Source organism: Narcine bancroftii, chromosome 10, assembly GCF_036971445.1.
Source record: "Narcine bancroftii isolate sNarBan1 chromosome 10, sNarBan1.hap1, whole genome shotgun sequence".
Lineage (NCBI taxonomy): Eukaryota > Metazoa > Chordata > Chondrichthyes > Torpediniformes > Narcinidae > Narcine > Narcine bancroftii.
Genome location: NC_091478.1, coordinates 7,287,384 through 7,313,091, shown reverse-complemented (window position 1 = coordinate 7,313,091; position 25,708 = coordinate 7,287,384). Strand labels below are relative to the sequence as shown.

The window sequence follows — 25,708 nt, the reverse complement described above, 5'->3', positions numbered from 1 at the left end:
TCGTAACCGCTGCAACTGTGCCTGCCTGTCCCGCATCAGACTTGACAGTCACCAACGAGCCTGCTGCAGACGTGGACATAGCCCTCCATAAATCTTCGTCCGCGAAGCCAAGCCAAAGAGAAGAAAGAAAGAGATTCTGAGCAATCTTGCTAGTAATCAATTTGGAAGATTTATATTAAACGTGAGATTATTGATTGGATTATTTATTATTTTATTAATAAATGTGAACAAATGAATTTTAGTTTTTGCAAAAACAGGAGAGTTGTGAATAATTATCAGCTAATGTTGGAATTTTGTTTCTGAAAATTCTTTACCCATGAAGAATCTTATTAAGACAGAATTGTATTTATCTATTTGAGGATCTAATTAGATCATAATTTACTTATGGCTTATCTAATTGCTTTTCTGACAGCAAATTGTTTACAGACTTCATTCACAATGTTCCCACGGGCAGACTTGTGCGTCAGAAGCTTTACTGTTTGATGGAAATAGTCCATAGTGACCTCTTCATACACCATGGTAAGTAACATTTTCTACTAATTGAAATGGCATTTTCTATAGAAATGAGGTTTTTGCCAGGCTACTATGAATGTTGTGGGGGCATGAGGCAATTAAATTCACTCCTCAAGGATAGCAGTATTCTTTATTACTCTTTTTGCTTTTGTTTTCTGTCGGGAGAAACTTAAGAAATTTGCTGTTATGCAAATAAACTCTTTTGAATCCCAGTAGTTTTACTTAAAAAATACTCAAAAAATTCCAGAGTCAGTAAGCAAATTAACCATAAATTACATTTCATGTAATGATTATAATGACTTCAAACTGACATTAAAATCACGGAAATATAAATGATCACTTCCTTGAAGTTTATATTAAATTTGGAATTGAGAGATGAAACAAAATATATCTCTTTACTGTTGATGAAGTAATTGCTTTAACTATTTTGCTCAGATTTTCAGGTTCAGTGCAGCAGCTTTAATGTTTATGTGTGAGGAGCTTGTCTTTAATTTTGTGATTTTAAAATTAGTGTCCTAGTAGAACCTTCCACAATTAAATAAAACTATGTTTTAATGCACATAAAGAACTGAAGTTTGTGGTAGTACCATGGGCTACTGTTATCAAATCTCAATTGTACTGGTTATATAACAGTCAAAAACTGCAAATGTTAAAAATCCTGGAAGAAAAGCATATCCCTGATTACACTCGGCAAGTCAAATTCTGTGGGAAGAGAAAAGGTTAATATTTCTGATCTGGACTCTGTCAGAAATGGGAAAAATTAGAAGAAAAGTTAGTTTTCATAGTAGATGAAGTGAGGTGAGGGGGTGGTGGTGAAAGGATGAGTAAAGGAAAAGAAATAATTGATAAGGTGAGACCAAATACCAGTGAGGATAAGATTATGCTTGTTTCTCTGTGTTATGCATTGCTCATGGCAAGGCTATGGGAAAGGCTCAGGAGACCAGACGAGACTAAAAAAAGAAGATAAATTAGACCCAAATGCCCTCCATCTCTTCAATGACTTCATATTCCCCAATCTGGGCTGCCTCACCTTCGCGATGGATGTCTAATACATTTATTCCTCCATCTCCAATACAGAAGGTCTTAAAACACTTAGCTTCTTTCTGGACCAGAGACCCAACCAGTCACCCTCTTCCACCACCCTCCTCCGCCTGGCAGAGCTAGTCCTCGTTTTAACTCGTCTCGCTTCCTCCAAATCAAAGGAGTAGCCATGAGTACCCACATGGGTCCCAGCTACTCCTACCTGTTTATGGGCTTTGTAAAGTAACCCCTGCTACAAGCCTACACAGGCAAGACCCTTCAACTCTTCCACCATTTTATTGATGACTTCAATGGTGCTGCTTCATGTATTCGCGATGAGCTTCTCAACTTCATTCACTTCACTGCCAACTTCCATTCTGATCTCAAACTCACCTGGTACATCTCCGACAATACTTACCCTTCCTGGATCTCTCTGTCTCCAGGTCAGGAAACGAGCTTTCCACCGGCATGTATAACAAACCTGCTAACTCCCACAACTACCTTTACTATGCTTCCTCACACCATGTCCCCTGCAAGGATTCTGTCCCCTTCTCTTAATTTCTCCATCTCCCAAGATGAGGTCTTCCAGTCCAGATCTTCTGAAATGTCTGCCTTCTTCCACAAACGTGGCTTCCCCTCCACAACCATCAACTCGATCCTCAACCACGTCTCCGTTTCCTGCTCATCTGTCTTGACTCCCTCTACCCCAAGATGCAACAAACATAGAATCCCCCTTATCCTCATCAACCACCTCTCCAGCCACCGCATCCAACACATTGTCCCCTGGAATTTCTGTCACTTAGAATTAGAAGGGGGTTAAGTTAAGTTTGATCCTGTTTTCATGTTTAAAGATAATTAAAAGCAACTTTTGTTTGTTACCATTTGTCTTATTGAATATTTATGCTGCTGGGTTTTGGGGCCCTCTGGGCTCGTAACAATACCGAGCTACACAATCATAGGTGTAAAGTGAGTAGAGCAGGGGGCTAAGAACACAGTCCTGTGGTGCTCTGGTATTGATGGAGATTGTGGACGAGAAGCAGATGCATTTTTAGCATCAATTTCGATGACTGGATTATATAAATAAGGATGTAATTATGAGGCTTAATAAGGTGGTGTTCAGAATACATTATCAAATATTCTAAGAAACATTTGGCCCAAACCAAAGGAGGATATGCTGGTGTTTGGGAGGGTCCAGAGGACATTTATGAGAATGATGTCAGGGATGAGAGGGTTTGTATATGGGGACCATTTGATACCTCTGGGCCTATACTCACTGAAGTTTAGAAGAACCAGGAGAATTTTATTGAAGCTTACAGAATATTGAAAGGCTTGTATAGAGTGGACTGAAGAGGACGTTTTGGTAGTGGGAATGTCTAGGCCTAGAGGGAACTCCCTCAAACATTATTCCTCACTATCAGCCACAATTAATTTTTGTATTATCAGCAAACAACATAATTGTGGCACTGGCATTTGAGCCCATTCTTTAATAAATATGAAAAACAAGAAACCTTGTGGTGAACCCAGGAGAAGCCTATGAATATAACTCTCTACAGTCACTGAAACTAAATATTATTCTTTGCTTTCTACCATTGCACCAGTGGTAAACTAACCTGCCTCGTTTCGTTGAATTCTCCATGGACTTTTAATATTCTGATCAAGCATGATCAGATACCTTTCCTCAATACATGCTAGACAGTATACTCTCATTGACTCTCCTGTTCTTTTTCAAACTCCCATTTTAATTGGAGAAGACCTTTTAACAAATCTTTGACTGTCTGACCTGATATTCGTTGCCTTTCAGAAGTTTTTGAAGTAATTTTTTTCCATTACCACTTTTAAGATGAATCATTTGTCATTTTTGTCAACCCTGATATCAAAGTCACCATTTGTTTCAGCCTTCTCACCAAACTACACATAAGTAAATTACATTTTGAAGTGATAGTCAGAGCCTGTGTTGTTTCCTTTGTCCTTTGAGGGAACTGGGATACATTTTAAAAGAGAATGAAGTAATAAAGAGTCTGGTAAAACTGGATAGTCTGGAGATGCTGTGTTTGTAATGTAATCCACATTAGAAACTCAGCAGACCAAACGGCCTCCATTGGAAGCAAATGTAGGTTATCTTACCTTGAAATGCTCAGGCCCAAAATGTTGTTTGTATACCTTTGCTTCCTATGGACACTGCGTGACCTACTGACTTTCTCCAGCACTTTTGTGTATTGTCATAGAGTCTAGCATTTTGCCAGAAACAATTGTATGATTATTGGTTTTTACATTTAGACTATTTGTGGCTTTTTATATCTGGTGCATCATTTATTCTTTATTGAAGAATAACCTGGATGTTACTTTTGCAAGTATCTGTCTCTAGTATTCATGATACATTTGGTGTTCTCTGTTATAATGGGCTATTTTCTTTCTTATTTGGGGTCACTCTTTATATTACAAGGATGACTCACTGATATAAAATTTAAGTATTTGTGTGTTCTTTTTATGTTATCAAACACTACCGCCAAACCAAACTATTAGTTAACATTTTTAAAATATTTTGAATGCTGTTATTTACTGTGCCTAGAATGCAGAGACATCCTTCTACCCATGATGACCGACCAGCTGAAACATCATTTGGAAAAGCAAGAGGAGCTGGAAGCTTGCTGTCATTTGCTTAGCAATATCCTTGAAGTACTTTATAGAAAGGATGGGGTGAGTAGATAAATCCACTGTTTGTCAAATGTACCTATATTTAGACTATTTGTGGCTTTTTATATCTGGTGCATCATTTATTCTTTATTGAAGAATAATCTGGATGTTTCTTTTGCAAGAATCTGTCTCTAGTATTCATGATACATTAGGTGTTCTCTGTTATAATGGGCTATTTTCTTTCTTATTTGGGGTCTATCTTTGTCAGTCTTTCTTTTCAACTATTTTTTTTTTAAAAAAAGAATTTATTTGCATTCAATAAAACCCAATAACCTATTGAATCAAATATGTAAGTGTCATGGCAACATTGGACTGTTTTCCATCAAAAAGCTTTTGCAGAAGGTGGTTAACAGAACCTCATTATCTTTCTACATAGTGTACTTCATTAAATTCCTATCCTCTCTTTTCAGTTGGGCTTCATACACAAAGATTCAAAAATGTATTGAATTTATTATCTAAAATAATTTTATTGTAGACTTTGTCATGTATTTTCAAAGAAAGAAATTCCCTATCTTTATGTTTTACTATCTCTGTGCTCTTTTACAAATGTAATGTATTGTATTTTTGTTTGGAATCATTCATTGACCACTAAAATCACTAATGCCTATTTTAATTCCATTTTACAATTTTTATCAAATTTAAAATAATACAATCAAATTACATAGCTTCGAAACTCCTCCAGTATATTAATAGGGCTGTAGTGAATGCTTTCAAATTAATATGTTAAAGTTTAATCTACCAATGACTCAGAAATTGTAAAGAGTTTAGTGGCACCACAGTCAATGCAAACTTTAGTCTTCATGCCATATACTCTGGAGGAGAAAACTAAAGTTCGAGCAGCCATTAAAAAAAGGAAGGTGACGCTTGAGTGAGAAATTCCAAAAACATAGGAGGGAGATATATGGCAGAATTCAAGATGCTACTGGCAAAATAGCAATAGAACAAATCCAAGGCTATAGATCCTTGCAAACCAGGGGACACACAATTGACCCAAAAAGCTACAAGCCAATGCCACTCCTCAATTCCTTCCTCAATGTTGTGGGTCAGTGGTTTCTGGAAAGGATTGGGCCATGAGTCAGTGGACTTTACAAATGACCAAAAGTTCTGTGCATAATTGATGACTACCAAGCAAGAAGAAACTAGATTTCAACATGTATTAAAAACAACTGTAACATTTTTTGACCTTTTCTCTGCTTAAGACACTGATTGATAAAATCTCTACCCAAAGCCCTGAGTTGCCAGCTTTCATCCAGTTCATCAGAAGGAACCTCTTATTTGCTAAGTGAATAACATACTGTCATGAGGTTTTTTGTACTGTGATACTGACCAATGTATACAGTGGAATGGAGAATGTTGCAAAGCTGTTTTAAGAATTAGTACTTGAAACCAAGTGTAGATGGATATATTGTCTTCATTTACCCCATCTTAAAGGCCATTTATAACGTGCAGTGTCGAAATCTGCAGTTACCTTTTTCATGATTTCAAAATTGTATATGGAAAGCCTGAGTCAGTTGCTCAACTGTCACTAACATTTAGAAAGAAAGCAATGTGCCTCGGGTACTGGATATTATACAAAAGCTAACAAAAATAATGTGGGTAAGTGATTCACTAATTTATCCACTCTTGACACAACTATTAGTACTCTCAGTGCAATAAAGTATAATCTGGTCTTGTTGAGTAGTTTACACACAATAATTGGTAGGTCATTTAACTCTGTTATGTTAACATGGACGGCTATTAGTTCTGCGCAACTGCAAAGTCGATTGTCAAGCTCTTCTCCAAGGGTGATTTAAGAACCTGGCTTTCCCAAATTAACCAATATATAAGACATTGCACATGCACTGTTGAGCAAATTGCCTATCACAGATCTTTCTGGAATTGCTCTTGTCAGCCCAAAAGGTAGTTTGAACAAGTATTTAATTAAAAGTTCCATGCTGAAAAGGGGATCTATGCAAGAGGAAGTGATTACTGGCAACTGCCTTAACGTGCTTCATTTAACAATTACTTTTATGAAAAAAAAATCGACGGTGCCTGCTGGAGCTGCTGAGATGGCAGTGCTGCCGCTGGTGCCAGTAGATCCAAGAGAGTGGGAGCAGAGAAACAGTGCTCTGCCACAGAGTGTGGATGTGTGTACATGGGATTTTAGAAAGGCATTTGACAGGTTCCTGCATGGGAGGTACATCAGGAAGGTTCAGACGCTGGGTATTCATGGTGAAGTAGTGAATTGGATTTGACAATGGCTGAATGAGAGAAGCCAGAGTGTAATGGTGGGAGATTGCTTCTCAGATTAGAGGCCTGTGATTAGTGGTGGGCCTCAGGGACTAGTGCTGGGACCTTTGTTGTTTGTCATCTATATCAATGATCTGGATGATAATGTAGTAAATTGGTTCAGCAAGTTGCAGATGACACTAAGATTGGAGGTGTTGTGGACAGTGAAGAAGGTTTTCAAAGGATGAAAAGGATCTGAACCAGCTGGTAAAATGGACTGAAAAATGGCAGATGGAGTTTAATGCAAACTAGAGTGAGGTGTTGTATTTTGGAAATGTAAATGGTAGGACACTGAGGAGGGTGGTAGAACAGAGGGATCTGGGAAACAGATACATAATTCCCTGAAAGTGGCATCACAGGTAGATAGGGTTGTAAAGAGAGCTTTTGGCATGTTAGGCTTCATAAATCAAAATACTGAGTATAGGAGTCAGGATGTTATGGTAAAGTTTTACAAGACATTGGTGAGGCCAAATTTGGTAGATTGTGTGCAGTTTTGGTCACCTAACTGCAGGAGTGATACCAATAATGTGGAAAGAGTGCAGAGAGGATTTACTAGGATGTTTCCCAGACTTCAGGATCAGAGTTACAGGGAAAGGTTAAACATGTTAGGACTTTATTCTCTGGAGCATAGAAGAATGAAGGAAAAATTTATTGACGTATTTAAAATTATGAGGTGGTGTGACAGATTATGTTGTATTTAATATTGTATATAGATATGCTTTAAAGGATATAAATTGTGGCAGGTATTTTTTAGTGTAGGTCACATACAAACACTTCAAAACAGATCTCCTTTAAAATACTCGAGCTCTGCTCAAACCAGACAGCCTGGCTCCGAGTGCCATTGCAAAAGCTTTGGGGAGTACCCATAGAGACCACTAATGGGTTGTTGTTTTGAAAACCAACAGATGAAAGAACTTGGAGAATTAGGTTCGGAGCCACAGTCAGTCTGAGTGCAGTTGGCTATTCTAAGAGGGTCATGTGGTTTTGTAACCAGAGAGAGAGAAAAAAGCAGTCCTCGTCCTCCTACCAACGGCTCCATACAGGCTTTAAATAGTCTGTTAAATGAGCTGATGGCCTTTTAAAATCCTCTGACTGCAGGGTCTGGGACCAAGATGGTGGTGCCTGTGCTGGTGGGAACCTCAAGGGTTTGCAGACTCTGGGAAAGAAAAAGACTGGCGCAGGGTATCAGAAAACAAAGAAAACACCCCCTGTTGGAGAAGGAAGAGTAGAGGAGATGACTCCATGGTACAGTGACCATAGTGGCAGACCAGTAAGAGGCTCTGCGTCAAAAGAACCATACAGGCAGCAGATTGCTAGTGATTCAAGGCTCTGACCCACACAGGCTGTGGGCTGCCTGTCAAAGGGCTCACACCAGGCTGCAGACTGCTGGAGTCTGGTTGAAGGGTACCAGGTATCAGAACCAGGATGTGAGAGAGTGTCAAGGGTGGGAAAGGCTCCTGAGGAGCCTCGGACATTGAAGGCTTCCTGATCTTGTCAGAGATTTGGATCTGGAGCTTTGCTTGCTGATGGTGTGGCTGTGGAGGCTACAGGAGCACTTGAGGCAAATCCACAGACATAGTGACTCTGAAGAGACTATTTTGCTTCTCTTTCCCTGACTGTAAGGGATACTGGCCAATTTCTGCCAGTGCCAAATCTTTGTCTGCCTTACAGCAGACTAAGTGCAATTTTGTGTAATATTACATCTGTTTTATTACAAAACTATAAAAGAATCTGGAATCCTAGAGAGTGAAAACTTTTTAAATAGACTATTCATATAAATGGCATTGAGGTGGAGATAACATAGGTTTTTGGGATACACCTCTCCAGTGACTTATCTGCATCGACCCATGAACTTCCTCAGAAAACCAAGGAAATTTGGCATGCCATCAGCATCCCTTAATGTTTCTTCACCCCTCTACCATCAGGAAAAAGAATCACAAGTGTCCGATCATACATCACCAGATTTAAGGACATTTTCCTTCCTGCCATTAACAGATTGCTAAGTGAACAGCAAAATAGTAAAGTTATATCGCCTTCATTCCATACTAACTGGATTTTCCCTGTAATTCTGCACTTTGTACTCTGTGTATAAGTTGTCAACTGGTCTTGCAAAATAACCCATTTCTCATTGCATTTTTGATACATCTGACAATAAATTCGAAAAATAAGCCATTTAATTTGACCTAATAATTTTGAAGTCAAGTTGTAATTCTCAATAAAATTACAGATACAATTTAATTTAGAGATACAACGTGGTAACAGGCCCTTTTGGCACATGAGCCCACACTGCCCAATTTTGTGTCAATTAACCGACTAATCTTTTGGAATGTGGGAGGAAACCGGAGAACCCAGAAGAAACCCACAAGGATGTGGGGAGAATATGCAAGCTCCTTGCGTACAGCGGCAGATTTGAACCCTGGCCACTGGTGCGATAGTAGTGGTGCTATTCTTTCCCCATTTTCTGTATTAGGTACATATTTATTGATGTTATTTAATTACACTTTACATTAAATTGCTTCCACTTGTGTTAAAATATTAAACTGACATTAACATGTGGACTCAAGCAAGAAAAACTGGAGATGCTAGAAATCTGTGATAAAATCAGATGGTTTGAAATGTTCAACAGGTTAATCACAGAGAAAGAAATGATTAATATTTCATGTCGGCTGTCTACAAATACTGTTAGACTTGCGAAGTATCACCAGTATTTTTGGATTTTAACCCAGGTGAAGGGATTTGTAGATTGCTGGGAAAAATAAAGGTCACCTGTTCATTGCAACTATTTCTGATTCATTGTTCTTGGAGGAGAAATGTCTCCAAACAAATATATTTTCTCCGTGATGGTAAAAATAAGATTTTGAAGCATCCTGTAATATTTTACTTCTATAATTGCTGTATAAATGCAAAGTGAAATTGATTCGAAGTGTGAAGGCCATCATTCCAAGTAACCATTTAAAAAAAAATCAATGTACCATTATTTCTCTTTGATTTTTTTTTGGAATATTTAACTTCAATTGGAAAAAGGTTTCAAATATCAAGCAGAGCAACACCATCTATGGGCGCTATATGCTATGAATATTGAAGAGGTTCTGGGAGAAGATGCCAGTTACTACCTCACTTTGAGCTAGTCTTTATGTCTCATTTTTGAGAGAAGGCTCGATTTTCTGACATGTTTGTGTATTTCTAGGTTAGTGCTTTCAAAAGGACTTACTTAAAATGTGCTTTATTGACTATTTAGTATTCTTTCCTCTTAACTTAAAAAACGGTGATTGGTATATCAATTCTTGTCAGCAAAGTGTTTTCAATGACAACTTCATGCATCTTTCCATGTGGCATTGCCATTAATTGTTATTTTCAATTTGAGTACAATTGTAATTTATTTCTTAGAATGAAAATGTTTTTGAATGATGAACACAAATATATTGTTTATTTCATTTCCCTCATTAATGTATTTCATTGATTTCTAACCTAGGGACCAACACAACGGCATGTGCAGTTAATAATGGAGAAGTTACTGAGAACTGTAAACAGAACAGTTATCTCCATGGGTCGTGATTCTGACCTAATAGTAAGTTCCTGTTCAAGTTAATGTCTATTGGAGCTGTGTGTAAGTGGTTTATGGCATGGTGGTTAGATTAAATATTGATGCACTATAACATCATTGAAATTTTGATTCAAGTGCAATGTGAGGACCAAAACTGCCTGAGATGGAGTGTAACACAGTTATACTGTCATAATTCCAGGAATGGAGATTGTCTCATAATGGCAATGGAGTAAGATTAGGCTTATTGGAATTGGAGTAATGAAGAGTTCCACTAAAACATGCAAGATTTTGAGATGGATTGACAATATGCATGTTGATAAGCTTTTTACTTGGCTAAATAGTACAGAATTGGGAAGCATAATACCAACCTAAAGGTTCATTAATGTTTTGTTAAACTTAATTTTTATCTGAAACCAATTTTCAGATTGTGGTTCCTCAGTCATTAAACGTATTCAAAACTAAGATCAGTAGATTTTTCTACATTGAACAAATCAATGGATTGAGAGTGAAAATGGTCAAAGAACTGGGATCTCTCTGTTTCTACCTACCCCCCCCCCACACCTTTTGGTCCACCTTCCCCCTTCCATCCTGCCTCCTTCTCTCTTTATCTAGTTAAATTATAAAGATTGAAAAATCTGAACATTTTCTATCAATTGTCTGTCATTCCAATTGAACACAAAAAATGTATACCCATGATTCCATATATGCTATCTTTTTCGTCGCCAGAAATATCTTGGCAGGTATTTATTTCTCATCCCCATTTATCCTTAAGGTGTTGCTGTCACTATAAAGTTGGACTCTTGCAGTACAGAAAGAAAACTCTTCTGCCTATCTATGTGCTAATTTATTTTACCAAAATTTGGATTGTATGCCTTTGTGATTCAAGTGTTTGTTGAAACAGTTAAATGTGAGTATACCTGATTCCACCATCCATTCAGTCACTGTGTTCCAGATTCTAACCACCCTTTTGGGTGAAAAAGTTCCTTCTTACATCCCCTCTTGCTAACCTTCTAGTTTTCAATACCTCTGTTATGGAGAAAAGTTGCCTACAGTCAAGCCCAGTGGTTCTCAACCTTTCTGTTTCCACTCACATACCACTTTAAGTAATCTTTGTGCCATAAGTGTTCTGTGATTACTAAGGGATTGCTTAAGGTGTTATCTGAGTGGGAAGGGAAGGTTGAGAATTACTGCTTCGGATGCAATTGTTACTGAAATATTTTGCTTGAGAAAAATTGTCGTTGCCCCATTTCCTTTGGAGTTCTCAAACCATGCACATAACAAGTCAATTAGGTACAATTAAAAGTGTTTTTCAAACTTTTACTTTCCGCGTACATACCACCTTAAGCAATCCCCACAGAGCACCGATGCAAGGGGAATACTTAAAGTCATATGTGAGTGGAAAGAAAAAGTTGAGAACCACCTATCTCGCCTATTTGTACCCCTCAAGATTGTATCTGCCTCTATCAAATTTTCTCTAGAACTCTGCTTCAAGGAAAATTAACTCAGCCTATCCAGTCTTCTTTCATAACTGAAAAGCTCTGTCATCAGTAACATCCTATTGAAGCTTCTGTCAGTGCATTTGTCCTTCCTTCAGTTTTGAGCAGAACTCGACGCAGTATTTCACCTATGGCCTAATCAATATTTTGTAAGGTTAATAGCAAACACCAAGGATCATAGCGCCAATCCCTGTGGTATATTGCTTGTCATGGGCTTCATCATCTTTTGCCTTCTGATTTTAATGTACTGTATGATCTTATGCAGGAAGAATGTTCATAGATGAAGCAACTATATTAAAAAAAAGGTTGTGCCTTGGTCTAACAGAACTAGGATTCCGATTGTATTTATTTTTTTGGATTCATTTGGTTATGCTACCTTATATTCAGAAGGGAAGGAAATATTTTGTGGTATCTCAAAAAAGTTAAATGCTCACCTAATAATTTCTGCATTTTTTTTTAACAATATTTCTTTGCAATAATTACTCAAAAATTTAGCATGAACTTGGATAAAAATATATCTGAATTGGAAGAAAACTTTAACTGATGTGTGATATGATAATACAGTATGATAAATGATAAAAGGTTATGCATTTAAGAAATTTAAACAGATAACTAGAGTTTGATGCAAATTGTTTGTATGTCACAGTATTTTATTCCATTAATCCCATTCTGGTGCTACTGTGGAAAATGTTAAGTAAACTAGTCATCAGAAAGGAACTAGAAGGTTTTACAGCACAGAATAGAATAAGAAAAATAGACAAGAATGTGTAAATTGATTATGTCAGACATAATTGAGATGGAAATAATTTTACTTTGTGATTCCTAAATCCCTCTCCTCCGCCCCCCTATCCTGCCCCCACCCCCACCCTCAGCTCCACCACCTCTCTTTATCTTTTTTTCTTTAAATAGTGGGGGTTGCATTTCCTATCCTCTTTTGTTCTGAATGACTTCAGCTCCACTTTCACTGCCAAAGTCCTGAGCAAATCATCCCCGAACTTCACGATCTCAGCACCCCATCCCTTAGCTAATGGATCCTTAAATTCCAAGCAACCAGACTGCAGTTAGTGAAAATTTTTAGTAACAGCTCATCCACAATTTAATTCTACACTCGACACGTGGACAAATTTTCTGACAATACCACCATAAAGGAAGGGGATGAGTCAGCATAGAGGATGAAGATTGAAAACTTGGCTGAATGGTGTACCAACAATAACCTTGAACTCATTGTCACCAAATCTAAGGAGCTGATTGTTGACTTCACGAAAGTAAATCCAGAGGTATTCAATCCAGTGATTATGGGGGATCAAAGGTGGAGAGGGTGAGCAAATTTAGGTTCTTGGGAGTCATTATCTCGGAGATCTTTCCTGGACCCATCACACCAATGGCATCGTGAAGAAAGCATATCAGCACCTCTACTTCCTCAGGAGTTTGCAGAGGTTCGGTATGATATCAGAAACACTGGCAAATTTCTACAGAGTTGTGGTGGAAAGTGTGCTGACTGGCTGCATGACGTTCTGGTATGGAAACACCAATATCCCTGAGCATAATGCTGTCCAAAAGGTAGTGGACACAGCCAAGGACATCACTGGCAAATCCTTCCCCATTATTGAGTATATGTACAAGGAACGCTGCTGTCAGAGAGCAGCAGCAATCATAAAAGACCCTCACCATCCAGCACACGCTCTGTTCTCGCTTCTGTCTTCAGGAAAGAGGTCTAGGTGCCACAAGACTTGACCACTAGGTTCAGGAACAGCTGCTACCCCTCCACCATCAGACTGCTCAATGAAAAATTCAATTAGAGACTCATTTAAGGACTCTTACTTGTGTACTTGATTCATTTTCTTTTTGTTTTCTCTGTATTGCACAGTTTGTTTATATTTGTTATCTGTTTACAGTTCTTTTATTTGTTTTACACTGTGTACAGTTTATTTTTTTGCACTACCAATTAGTCGTCATTTTGCCAAAGAATCTCATGTATGTACTCTGACAATACATTTGAAATCTGACCTGTGCTCCTTGAGGATGTATACACCCACAACTTTAGCCAAATAATGTTTCAATTTCATAATCCTATTTGGTGACAGCACCGTAGGTATTAAGCCATTAAAAAAAATAATCAGAGAAATAAAAGATTGAAAGTTTATTGGCATGTTTCCAAGATAACTTCTCTCTCAATATCAATAAAATAAGCTGAAGGAAAAGATTAGTGACCAGAAGAGTGGTCAAAGACCGCTACCCTGTCCATTTCAATAGAACTGAAGTGGAAACAGTGGATAGCTTCAAGTTCTTAGGAGAAAAATTTCTCATGGCCTAACCTGGACCAATCATGTTGACATGGTCATAAAGAGGGTCTCCAGTAAATTAATATGGAGTAAATTATTCCAGAATATTTATACACGTACAAGTATGTGATTATTGTGTCCTGTGTGAGAAATGTATTTTGTGTGTATATGTGCCCACTGTCGGCAGGAGAGGCAACTATATCACGTCTGCTTGTATATGTTCAACCAGATAATAATGAACTTTCAGAAAGTTCCACTTTCCACCATCTGCCATCTCTCGTGTTTAGAAATAATTAACCTAATTATCAAAAGCCATTCCACCTTCTGGTGAGGTGAGCAATATGGTAGAATGCTATAAATGTGTTTCTTTTTCTTTGGCTTGGCTTCGCGGACGAAGATTTATGGAGGGGGTAAAAAGTCCACGTCAGCTGCAGGCTCGTTTGTGGCTGACAAGTCCGATGCGGGACAGGCAGACACGGTTGCAGCGGTTGCAGGGGAAAATTGGTTGGTTGGGGTTGGGTGTTGGGTTTTTCCTCCTTTGCCTTTTGTCAGTGAGGTGGGCTCATTGATATGTGCACATTGTGCACATAAATGTGTGCACATTGATAAATGCACAAGCTTGACAGCATCTTGACGAAGCAGCCCATTTGACTGGTATTGAGTCCAGAGCATTCACTCACTTGGCCCACTATACCGCAGTTGTATTATGTCGTACCTAAAATAATGCACTGCTGTAATGCTCTTGCACCTTGCAGAACTTGCCTCTACCTTCTCGAAGTTTGTGTAGCAGGTGTTTGTGATATTATCATCCCAGTAGGTTTGCATTTCAGCTGCATGCTATGCAGACTTGGAGTTATTTGCTGTTCCTTTGTTGTAACAATTGCAGAAACATGAAAATCCTTTCAGATAACACTGAGCAGGCATTTTCATTACCTGATGTTTCAAAGCTTATCAAACTTTTCCAGGGTAATTTGGAATAAACAATAAATGGCACTTTGCCAATAACTCCAGCTCCATGCAATGAATAAAGCACCATCAGGACTTTTACCTAATGTATAAATGGCTCTTCTTGAAAGTCTGATATTCATATCTCAGAGCTTTTATGGTAACTACTTCAAACAAAAAAAAAATCTGGAATTCCTGCCTGTTCCAATCACTATGGCAGAGAGACTGCTACCTTTCTTTTGTATGGCAGTTGTTGAACCTATGGGAATACCAGGCCTGAATTAGTTGTTATCGTAATCTGTCCTTGTTTTGTTCTTTTTGTTTCCTCTTTGTCAGACAATATTGTTTGATTTGCAGTATGCCATCCACCTCCTTCATGATAGTCAACCACATATATTTTTTCCTTTTATATGTCCAATAATTATAACTTATCAAGGCTACAGGATGATCAACACGAGTAAAGCTAAAAATACCTCTTTTTATTTTTGTTACCAGCACATTAACTATCTAAGACTGAGATGAGATCTGCAAATCTTATGAGATTGCTTCAAGTGGGGCTAAGTCAGCCAGTTATCGATGAGGATGGTACATTATAGGTGTTGTAATGGATTTGTGTTAATCTTTAGTTATTGTTAAACTATATTTCATATATAGATGTCTTAGTAAAGTTAATTATGGTGGACAGGGTCACACACAGGGCGCATCACATTTACAGAGACTCAGAGTTCATTTCATAGTTGTTGAGGTTGGAAAAACAAGATCATGATGCGACTGAAGTGATTCCAAGACAACTGGTGTGTTCGCCAGCATTATGCTGGCAGCTGTGCAATTATGGAAGTTCTTCCGAGAGTGTCATCTGCTCAGACTTTATGGAGACATTACCCACTAAAACTTCTTGGACAGAGATGAGGTCATGCTTTTGTGGATGTGGTGTTTTGAAGAAATGAAGCTGATACAGTGGTGATGTCATGTCACCTAGTTTCAGAGAGACAAATCTGAAAGCAGAGAGAGACAATTCAAAAGCAGCCTGATGAAATTGACCATACTGTGAAAGGCACAGGGGTAAAACAGTAGTCTCTGGGGAGAGAGGGAGATGCTATTCTGTATTGTATTATCCTTATCATAGGAAATACTCAAAATAAGTGGCTTTAAAATAAGTAAGACCACATTTGATTAAGAAAGAAGTAATCATGGAAAACAGACTCAATAACTCTTAGAGGGAGTTTATGAAAATACTCATGTGAAGAATCTCGTTGAAAGACAACTCATCAAGACTTGTGAGTTTAAAGAGATCTGAAAACATGATGTTTAAAAATCCTTCATAATTATATCTGAACAATTTAAAATCTTCAGGCAACACAAGATGTTTGATGCTGAAGTTTAAAATTGACTTTCATTGCAGTTTCTTTGTAAGTACTAGTAAGGTTTGTTAGTTCGTAACAGTGCTAAGTCACAAGTGGCTTAGCAGGCCTTGGGGTTCAGCTCTTGAGAACTTGGGAGTGAACTATTGAAAGGAGTAGGCTACTGAATAAAGTTGATGCAACAAAATGTTTGGTGCCTTGGATGTCCAGCCTTGTGCTCTCTAACAGATTAGTAGGATTATAAATGTGCTAGCTTGAGAAAGGTGGGGTGGCACTGTTACCATAGTAGTAAGGGGTGCTTGACAAACTGGTGAATTTCTGTCTTCCTTACGGCTGACAAAGTTAAAGAATTTCATGTATGTTGCGTTCTAAATGTAATAATACATGACAATAATGGAAGCTTTACCTTTTACAAGCAACAACCTGGGTTTGAATTCAGCCTTGTCTATAAGGAATATGAATGTTCTCCCTATCTCTGTATAGGTTTTTCCAAGCTTGCTCCGGTTTCCTCCCACCCTTCAAAACATACGGGGGTTGCAGGTGATTGGTGTATTTTGCACAGGCTCTGGGGAGAAAGGCTTGTTACTGGACATTTAATTTAACATTTAAATTTAAATGGCAGTTGCAGTTTAGACAGGATGTATTTTTTCATGACGCTTACTTCATGAATGTTGTTATTGTTGACTAGATTAATACCACCCTAGTTTTTGGAATTGGACTATGTCCAGAGTTGCTTGAGGTCTTTCAAGGCCATTTGAAGTCTCCATTGTAAGTGAGCAGCCTTCAACATTGAAGCCATGGCCTCCAGGGAACCATAAGGCAGCCTTAGAAAAAAAACTTGCAGATGGTGCCTGGTTGACATGGCTTTTATTTTCAATGTTGCATGATTTCGAAATGTTTTGTTAAGGGCGTTTCTTGCTTGATTTAGTATTTTCTTGATGGTCAGGTGCAGAAAAAAATAAGGTTTGGGATAGTTGATGATATAATCTGGTACTTGAATGAGTTCTTAATGGATGGCTTCAGCAGAAATTTTTTTCTCATTTGTATCCTTCTCAACATTTCATTCCTTCTCTTCCACTGGCAGCTGTGACAGGCCCCTGGTGATGGGGAGGTTTCAAACGGAATGTTACAGAGGATTGCAAATTTTGAAAATTAATTCTTGTGCCCTTTTCACACATTCAGAGAGGGGAAACAGTATTTCAGCGTATCACTAATGTATTCTATCTCATTTTGCATTGGTTCCAAGTATGTCCATGTATTGTACACCAAAGTTCAATGCGAGGTTATCCATTTTGGAGGCAGTAATAAGAGAGCAGAGTATTATTTAAATGGAGTCAAGCTAGGAAGTGAGGTAGTGAAAAGGGATCTGGGTGGACTCGTAGTCACTAAAAGCTAGCATGCAGGTTCAGCAAGCTGTGAAGAAGGCAAATGGCATGTTGGCTTTCATTAGGAGGGGATTGGAGCATAAGAGCAGAGATGCCCTCCTGCCATTGTACAGGGCTCTGGTGAGACCTCACCTGAAATATTGCATCCATTTCTGGTTCCCAAATTTGAGGAAGGACATATTCTCTATAGTGGAAGTGCAGTGCAGATTTACAAGGTTAGTTCCCGGGATGACAGGATTGACATATGCTGTAAGGTTAGAAAGACTGGGCTTATATGTGATGGAGTTTAGAAGGATGAGGGAAGAAGTGATTGAGGTGTATAAGATTATCAAGGTGCTGGACAGGGTGAAATTGGATTACATGTTCCCAGTGTTGGGAGAGACTAGGATTAGAAAGCATAGTTTAAGAATACAGGGAAGGCCCTTAGGACCGAGTTGAGGAGATTTTTTTTTAACCCAGAGAAGTGTGGATTAACCCAGAGAAGTGTGGATCTGTGGAATGCTTTTCTGCAGAGGGTGGTAGGGGCAGATTCGCTGGATATGTTCAAAAGGGAGTTAGATAAGGCTCTTGTGGGCAGGGGAGTTATTGATTTATGGGGAGAAGGCTGGGAATGGGTACTGATTCTGAATGATCAGCCATTATGTGAAAATTGGCGGTGCTGGCTCGACAGGCCAATTGGCCTACTCCAGCACCTATTGTCTATTATCATATTCTCACTGGACATTTGATTGGTTTATTCATGATGGATCGAATGCAGCTTACCTAATGGCAGAATGGAAGCATTGTGACTGCTTCCAGCATTCAAAGCATAACTGTCTATAGTTAAACGTCGCCCTGCTATTGTCATGGAATCCCTTTCACTTTTGGATATGCAATGATATGCATTCTGTCGATGGCATTTGCCTTATTAGGATTCCCTGAAATCCTTGCAAAGCTGCATATTTTCTTTAGCTTTTTCACTTGAGCAAGAGAATAAACTGTAAATGGCTCTTTTTTGAATGAGCTATGTTAATATTGGTTGATAAAAGGTTCATAACCTTTTATCTGGGATTGTCAGAACCAGACAGCTGCTTTTGTTTGGAATCTTCAGGATTTCGGACCCTTTAAGCAAATGCCTCATTCCTAGCCCCTAACAACCCCAGCCATTCATCATCCCCTCCCAATACCACCCCACCCCCCCCCCCCCCCCAGAAGTTTGTCGCCTCCTCACCCCACCCCAGGGCTGGTGCCAGACTATTTTGCACTCTAGGCCGGGCTGGGCGCAAGGAGGATTTAATGTTTGGCATGCAGGAGGCTCTCAACCACCGCATCAGTCAGGTGGTGGTTGGAGGCGATGGGGTGGCCCAGGAGCTCAGCCAAAAAGGTGGCCTGTGTAGGTTGCTTGGAGTCGGCTGCCACGCGATGCAGAAGGCCGGACACAAGGTGCAGAACTGCAGGAGGAACGGGGTGGTGGAGCTGAGCGCTGATGACTTTCAGGCGCTCCACCAGCCTGTTGGGTCAGCCCTTAGGTGTACTCCGGCAGCACTGTTTGGCTCCCCCCCCCAATCTAACTCTTGACGCAGCAGCAGGGCTGCAATGCTGTCCAGCCTAGAGTTTACGGAGCGCCACACCAGATTGTAGCGATGGCTCAATTCGGGAGCATTGGCCGTCTTCGTCACCACAATTCCCCTCACACTGGAACACCTTTCCATTGAAGGGATAAGAAAAGGAGCCCACAGATGATGGGGACTTGGGGAGGGGCTGGTCTCCCTTTGAAAGCAGAGAATTTATTATGGGAAATGAATGTTACTTATGTGTAATGTCATCTACCAAAAAAAATGCCAGTTTTGGAGGTTGTATGTTTTTGGAATTCTGGATAAAAGGTTAATTTGAGAACCACAAAATATTGCAAATGTCTCCAGTTAATCTATTGATGATATCAGATGTATAAAATTTAATTGCTAAATTCACTTTCTCAGGACATAGCAATATTGACCTTGCCTTGTACTATACATAAGGATGCACATTTCATTTATGAGCATACATATCGAGGTGTAAGTAGCTCTTCTGTTGTTCCTTCTTGAGGTTCAGAGAAGAGAGTTGCTTTTGGAGCACCCTCGACTGAAATGGTATTTTATTCTTTCTTTTACCCCATTTCTTCCTCTTCTTTCTGCAGCTTCAATTGATTGGAAGGCTTATTCTTTAGTCAGATTATATTCTTCAGTGAAAGCTATTTGGAATTAGCTTTGAAGACTGCAAAATGTGACCTACTAATCTTTTTTAAACTTGAAACTGCTTTTGGTAGCACCTAACATTTTCAGAATCTTGGAATAGCTCAATGAAATAAATCAGCAATTAACTTGTAAGATGTGATGATCCTTTTAAATAGGTCTGTTGAGTTATGCCTTGTGCAGATGATGTTATGCAAGGTCATGGCTGGAAATATGCTCTGCATATTTCAGGGAAGCACTCACTGCAAATGTACATCATTGTTCTGAACAATATAAGTATTTGGTAGAGTTCCACAATGTGTGCAACTGGATGCTGGAGCCGTAGTTACATATTTATGGAGCTCTGATGGTCATTGTAGCAATTTAAAAGAAAAACAGACATTGTAATTTCTCAATCATCATTAAGGATTTAATAGCAAATATATTTCCTTGTGTCTGTTACCACTTTTCCAGATATTCTTTTGTTTTTGTGCAGACACAGATAATTTCTGTGACTAATTACTTTGCACCTAACAGCTTTTTTTAAGATTTCAATATCCTCCCTTTTTCTAATGTTCTCCAAATTATCTATCGGTTCCCAAAAGTGGTAAAACAGACCTTCCCCAAAACGGTGACATTGTCAATGGAATAAAAGGTGCAGAATCAAAATATTAGAATTTTGAAATGAGTGTAAACAACATGAATCCTCTTGGATGTTGTTCATTCTGTAGAGGAAAATTCAACCCAAATTCTTGTGTTTCAATGGCTCTTTTTAATGGATGAATGCAAACAGTCATTTGGTTCTTGGGGAAGTAGACAGGAAAGGAAAAGGTGAGATATTAGATTCTAATGTAATAGCACACAAGAATATCCTAACTATAGCCCCTTTCACAGTTGCAAGTGATCCCAGGAATTAACCACCAATCAGCCTTTAAAGTGTTTAGTATGAAACCAAAATCAACTCAATGCTGGCGTCAGATGACGTCAACTCATGCCAGGGATTGATGGCCTTGACCCGTAGTACAATCCCAGGCATCTCTAGACGCTGGCGTTGCCATCAGGGAAGTGTGAAATGATTAATTGCATTGTGGGATTGAAATGGCCTAAGTTTTTGCCTGAGTGCAGGAAGGTGAAGGAAGAAAAGATTAAAATTAAGGTATAAACTTCGCCGTGAGAAAGTCGCAGCAGGTTGGTGGTGGAGGGGGGGAAGAGTGAGAGAGAGAGAGGAAATAAATAGCAATAAGTAGCAATAGCGGACAATTTTTAAACAGAGTGGGAAAATTGGTAGCATTATAGCACACAATTTATTAAGACTGTGAGTCTGCTGTGCAGCAGAGAAACCCTTCCATGAATGCTCCATGCATGCAGCCGGGTATACAGCCCTTTCTCTGCCGCATGGAATTCTGGGAGAGAAGGTCCACCATTGCTTTAACCCACGGTATTTATAAATTGTACACGATAGTGCTACAAACTTTCTCACGCTGTATAAATTGTGCGTTATTGCTATTTATTTGCTAGCACTTTCCCACGGTCCCTTATGTCCGTAGGTAGGCACAACAACAACGGGTTGAAGGGCTCATACTGTGCTGTAATTATGTAATAATTAGGCATGATTAATTTTGTTGAAGTGTAAGATCATAATACATTAATCAGGATTTAGGGCAGGTCCACCATCACTCGATGCATCAGGAAGTCACCAGTAGAAGGTAGAACAGTCCTAACCCTGGGGATGGCTCCTTGCAAGTTTGAAAGCATTCAATGTCCCAGTTAGGAGTGGTCAAGTGTGAAAAGCTAAACCCCCATTCTTATTCAGGGACACTGAATGGCCGATTTAGTGGGATGCATGCGTGAAAGGGGCTTATTTTGGAGCAGTAACCTTCCATTTTGCAACAATGTATGATATGTACCCTCCAATATAATTAAGAAACTAGCAAATATTGCATTATTTTAAAAATATCCATTTGCAGATTTAAAAAAATTAAAAAGAAAAGGGATAATTAAGTATTGAAACTTTTGGTGCTCAAGTATTTAGATCTTTTCTTAATGTACAACTCAAACTCTTGATTTGTTTCAGCATTATGAATTTGATTTTCAAATTGATTTGATATGGTATTTTAAAAAGAATGTTAACTGAATCTTGTAATTCAAAAAAAACTTTGCAAACCAAAATATTTTTTAGAATTGCTTCAACTGGATTTATAAATTAAGGCAATATCGGTTTATATAAAATCAATTACATTTATTATAATTTACAAAGATTAAATGTTAAAATAATTTCCTAGTAAGATTGCACTAAATATGAAAGCGTTTTTCTCATCATGTTTACAGTTAAACCATTTCATAATTATATATGCTGCCTTACAAATATACACTTGTTGCTATAATATTTAACTTCAAGTGATTCTTTAAACATAAGAAAATGAAATATATTTGTAGTGCAAAGTACATGTGAAATCTAATGCGTACATATGGTAAAAGCCACCATATATTTTAATCAAGACTCTGTAACATTTAATATTATAATATAAAGGAACAACATTCTTGTGCAATTAAATCATCCTTCCATTCAGTTTTTGTACAGCTTGTTTTATATGTTGTATTTAGTCTTGCACAGAGCTTTCTTTTTAAGCCTTTTTCATCGTTACTGATAATTTTCACTTGCTTGTCCCTTCAAAATGCATTCACTTATAGTGTATAGTTTTATTCAATCTGGTTTTTGGTTTTAACTGGAGTTTTTCTTAATAAAAGAAAATGTACTGCGTGCCAGAGCTGTCAACTGGAAAAGTTTAAAGATGCATCATTGCTTGTGTATAAGAATACAATTTATATTTTTCACATCGCTGTATGTTAGCAATTTGGAAAACAATATGCAAAATTAATGTTATGAGTGATTCTATTTTATAAGCAGATGTACAGCATGTAAAGCCATAAGAGATGTAAATTATAATCTAGGCATTCCAATTTGAAGAATTGTGCTTTTCCTCTTGAATCTGCAGTGTGCTTGAAAATGTTAATTTTATGCCTTTAACTTAAAATTTATCATTAAAACACAAGTATGTGCAACCTCTATAAAAGTACAGCTTTTTCTTATTCTTTGCAGCATTACCTCATGAAAGAAGGCATTACAATATTTTGCTTACTGGCAAAACATGAAATGGCAGCTTGACATTATTGTATCATTTAAATTATTAATAAAACAATTATTAATAAAACATAATTGTTGAATTGACATAGAAGTTGAAACTATTGCTGGTCTTTGAACTGTAAATAAAAAAAAATAAGTATTTTGTTTCCTCATCCTGAACTGAATGCTGCCTCAATCTGTCTAACTTTAAACTTCTGATATGGTGGCCATTACAGAGACTTGGATGGCACAGGGACAGGAATGATTTCTTCAAGTGCCAGGTTTTAGATGCTTCAGAAAGCACATGGAGGGAGGCAAAGGAGGTGGGGGCATGGCATTGTTGATCAGACTTAGTGTCACAACTGCAAAAAAGGAAGGCGTCATGGAGGGATTGTCTTCAGAGTCTCTGTGGGTGGTGGTTAGGAACAGGAAGAGGTTAATTACAAGGTGTTTGTTTAATAGGCCTCCCAGTATGAACAGGGATATCGAGGAGCAGATAGGGAAACAGATTCTGGATAGGTATAATAATAACAGAGTTGTCATGATGGGAGACTTTATTTTCCCAAATATCCATTAGCATCTCCCTAGAGCAAGGGGTTTAGATGGGATGGAATTTGTTTGGTGTGTTCAGGAAGGTTTCTACAAGAGGAGAGTCTGTACTTGATTTGATATTGGGAAATGAATGTGGTCAGGTGTCCGATTTCTCAGTGGGAGAACATTTTGGAGATGGGGTTCATAATTCTATCTCCTTTACAATAACATTGAAGAGAGATAGGAACAGACAAGTTAGAAAAGTGTTTAATTGGAGTAAGGAGAATTATGAGGTTATCACGCAGTAAATTGGAAGCTTATATTGGGAACAAATGTTAAGGAAAAAGTACGGAAGAAATGTGGTGAATGTTCAGGGGATATATGTCTGGAGATTATGCTCCAATGAGACAAGGAAGTTATGGTAGGGTGCAGGAATGTAGTCAAGAGAAAGAAAAACTTACAAAAGGTTCAGAGAGCTAGCTAATGTTATAGATCTAGAAGATTATAAGGCTAACAGGAAGAATCTTAAAAAAGGAAAATTAGGAGAGCCAGAAAGGGCCATGAGAAGGCCTTGGAAGGCAGGATTAAGGAAATCCCCAAGGCATTCTACAAGTATGTGAAGAGCAAGAGGATAAGACATGAAAGAATCGGACCTATCAAGTGTGACAGTGGGGAAGTGTGTATGGAACCGGAGGGACTAGTAGACATTCTTAATGAATACTTTATTTCAGTATTCTTTATGGAAAAGGATCTTGGTGATTCTAGTGATGACTTGCGGCAGACTGAAAATCCTGAGCATATAGATATTAAGAGTGAGGATGTGCTGGAGCTTTTGGAAAGCATCAAGTTGGATAAATCACTGGGACCAGATGAGATGTATCCTGCGACTATGGGAGTAGATTGCTTAACCTCTGGAAATAATCTTTGAATCATCATGGGGACAGGAAAGGTATTGGAGGGTTGTGAATGTTGTTCCTTTATTCAAGAAGGGGAGCAGAGATGGTCAAGAAAATTATCGACCAAGTGAGCCTTATTTCAGTGGTTGGTAAGTTGATGGAGAAGATCCTGAAAGGCAGGACTTATGAACATTTGGAGAGGCATAATGTGATTAGGAATAATCAACATGGCTTTGCCAAGAGCAGGTGGTGCCTTATCAGCCTGATAGAATTTTTTGAGGATGTGACTAAACACATTGATTAAGGAAGAGCAGTAGATGTAGTGTATATGGATTTTAGCAAGGTATTTGATAAGGTACCGCATGCAAGGTTTATTGAGAAGTAAGGAGGCATGAGATCCAATTGGACATTGTGGATCTGGAACTGGCTTGACCACAAAAGGTAGAGAATGGTTACAAAGAGTGGGTCAGATTCTGCATGGAGGTTGGCGACCAGTGGTGTTCCTCGGGGACCCTTACTCCTTGTGAATTTTATAAATTACCTGGATGAGGAAGGATAGGTTAGTAAGTTTGCTGATGACACAAAGCTTGCAGTTGTTGTGGATAGTGTGGAGGGCTGTCAGAGGTTGTAGTGGGACATAGGATGCAAAAGTGGGCTGAGAAGCAGCAGATAAAATTCAACCAGGATATGTGTGAAGTGGTAGGTCAAATATAATGGCAGAATATAGTATTAATGGTAAGACTCTTGGCAGTGTGGAGGATCAAAGAGATCTTGGGGTCCAAATCCATAGGATGCTCAAAGCAGTTGTGCAGGTTGATTCTGTGGTTAAGAAGCATATGGTTTATTGGCCTTCATTAATCGTGGAATTAAATTTGGGAGCCGAGAGGTAATGTTGCAGCTGTGTAGGACCCTGATCAGACCCCACTTGGAGTACTGTGCTCAGTTCTGATTGCCTCACAACTGGAAGGATGTAGAAGCCATAGTAAAGGTGCAGAAAAGATTTACAAGGATGTTGCCTGGTTTTGGGAGCATGCCTTGTGAAAACAGGTTGAGTGAACTTGGCCTTTTCTCCTTGGAGTGCTGGAGAATGAGAAGTGACCTGATAGAGGTACAAATGATGAGAGGGAATGATTGTGAGGATAGTCAGAGGCTTTTTTCCCAGGACTGAAATGGTTGTCACAAGAGGATATGGGTTTAAGGTGCTGGGAAGTAGGTACAGAGGAGAGGTCAGAGGTGCAATGGGTGCGTGGAATTGGCTGCCAGCAATGGTAGTGGAGGCGGATATGACCAAGACTTTTAAGTTACTTTTGGATAGGTACATGGAGCTATGGATGAGCCTAATAATTTCTAAGGTAGGGGCATGTTTGTCAATACTTTATGTGTTGAAAGTGTTTCTAAGTATTTAAATATTGAGCTCTGTGCTGAAACCAGGCAGAAAGGAACACTTAAAATTAAAGAAA

General features: G+C 38.6%; 1 protein-coding gene across 6 annotated transcripts in view; it reads left to right on the top strand.

Annotated features, from left to right (window-relative positions):
- dock1 (dedicator of cytokinesis 1) overlaps positions 1-25,708 on the top strand; it is a 354,235-nt gene that overhangs the window by 112,168 nt on the left and 216,359 nt on the right. For all 6 annotated transcript variants that reach the window (XM_069899676.1, XM_069899674.1, XM_069899675.1 and 3 more), the window contains exons 25-27: positions 413-519; positions 4,103-4,230; positions 9,968-10,063. In XM_069899676.1, the coding sequence (XP_069755777.1) occupies positions 413-519; positions 4,103-4,230; positions 9,968-10,063 (331 nt within the window). The remainder of the gene's footprint in view (positions 1-412; positions 520-4,102; positions 4,231-9,967; positions 10,064-25,708) is intronic.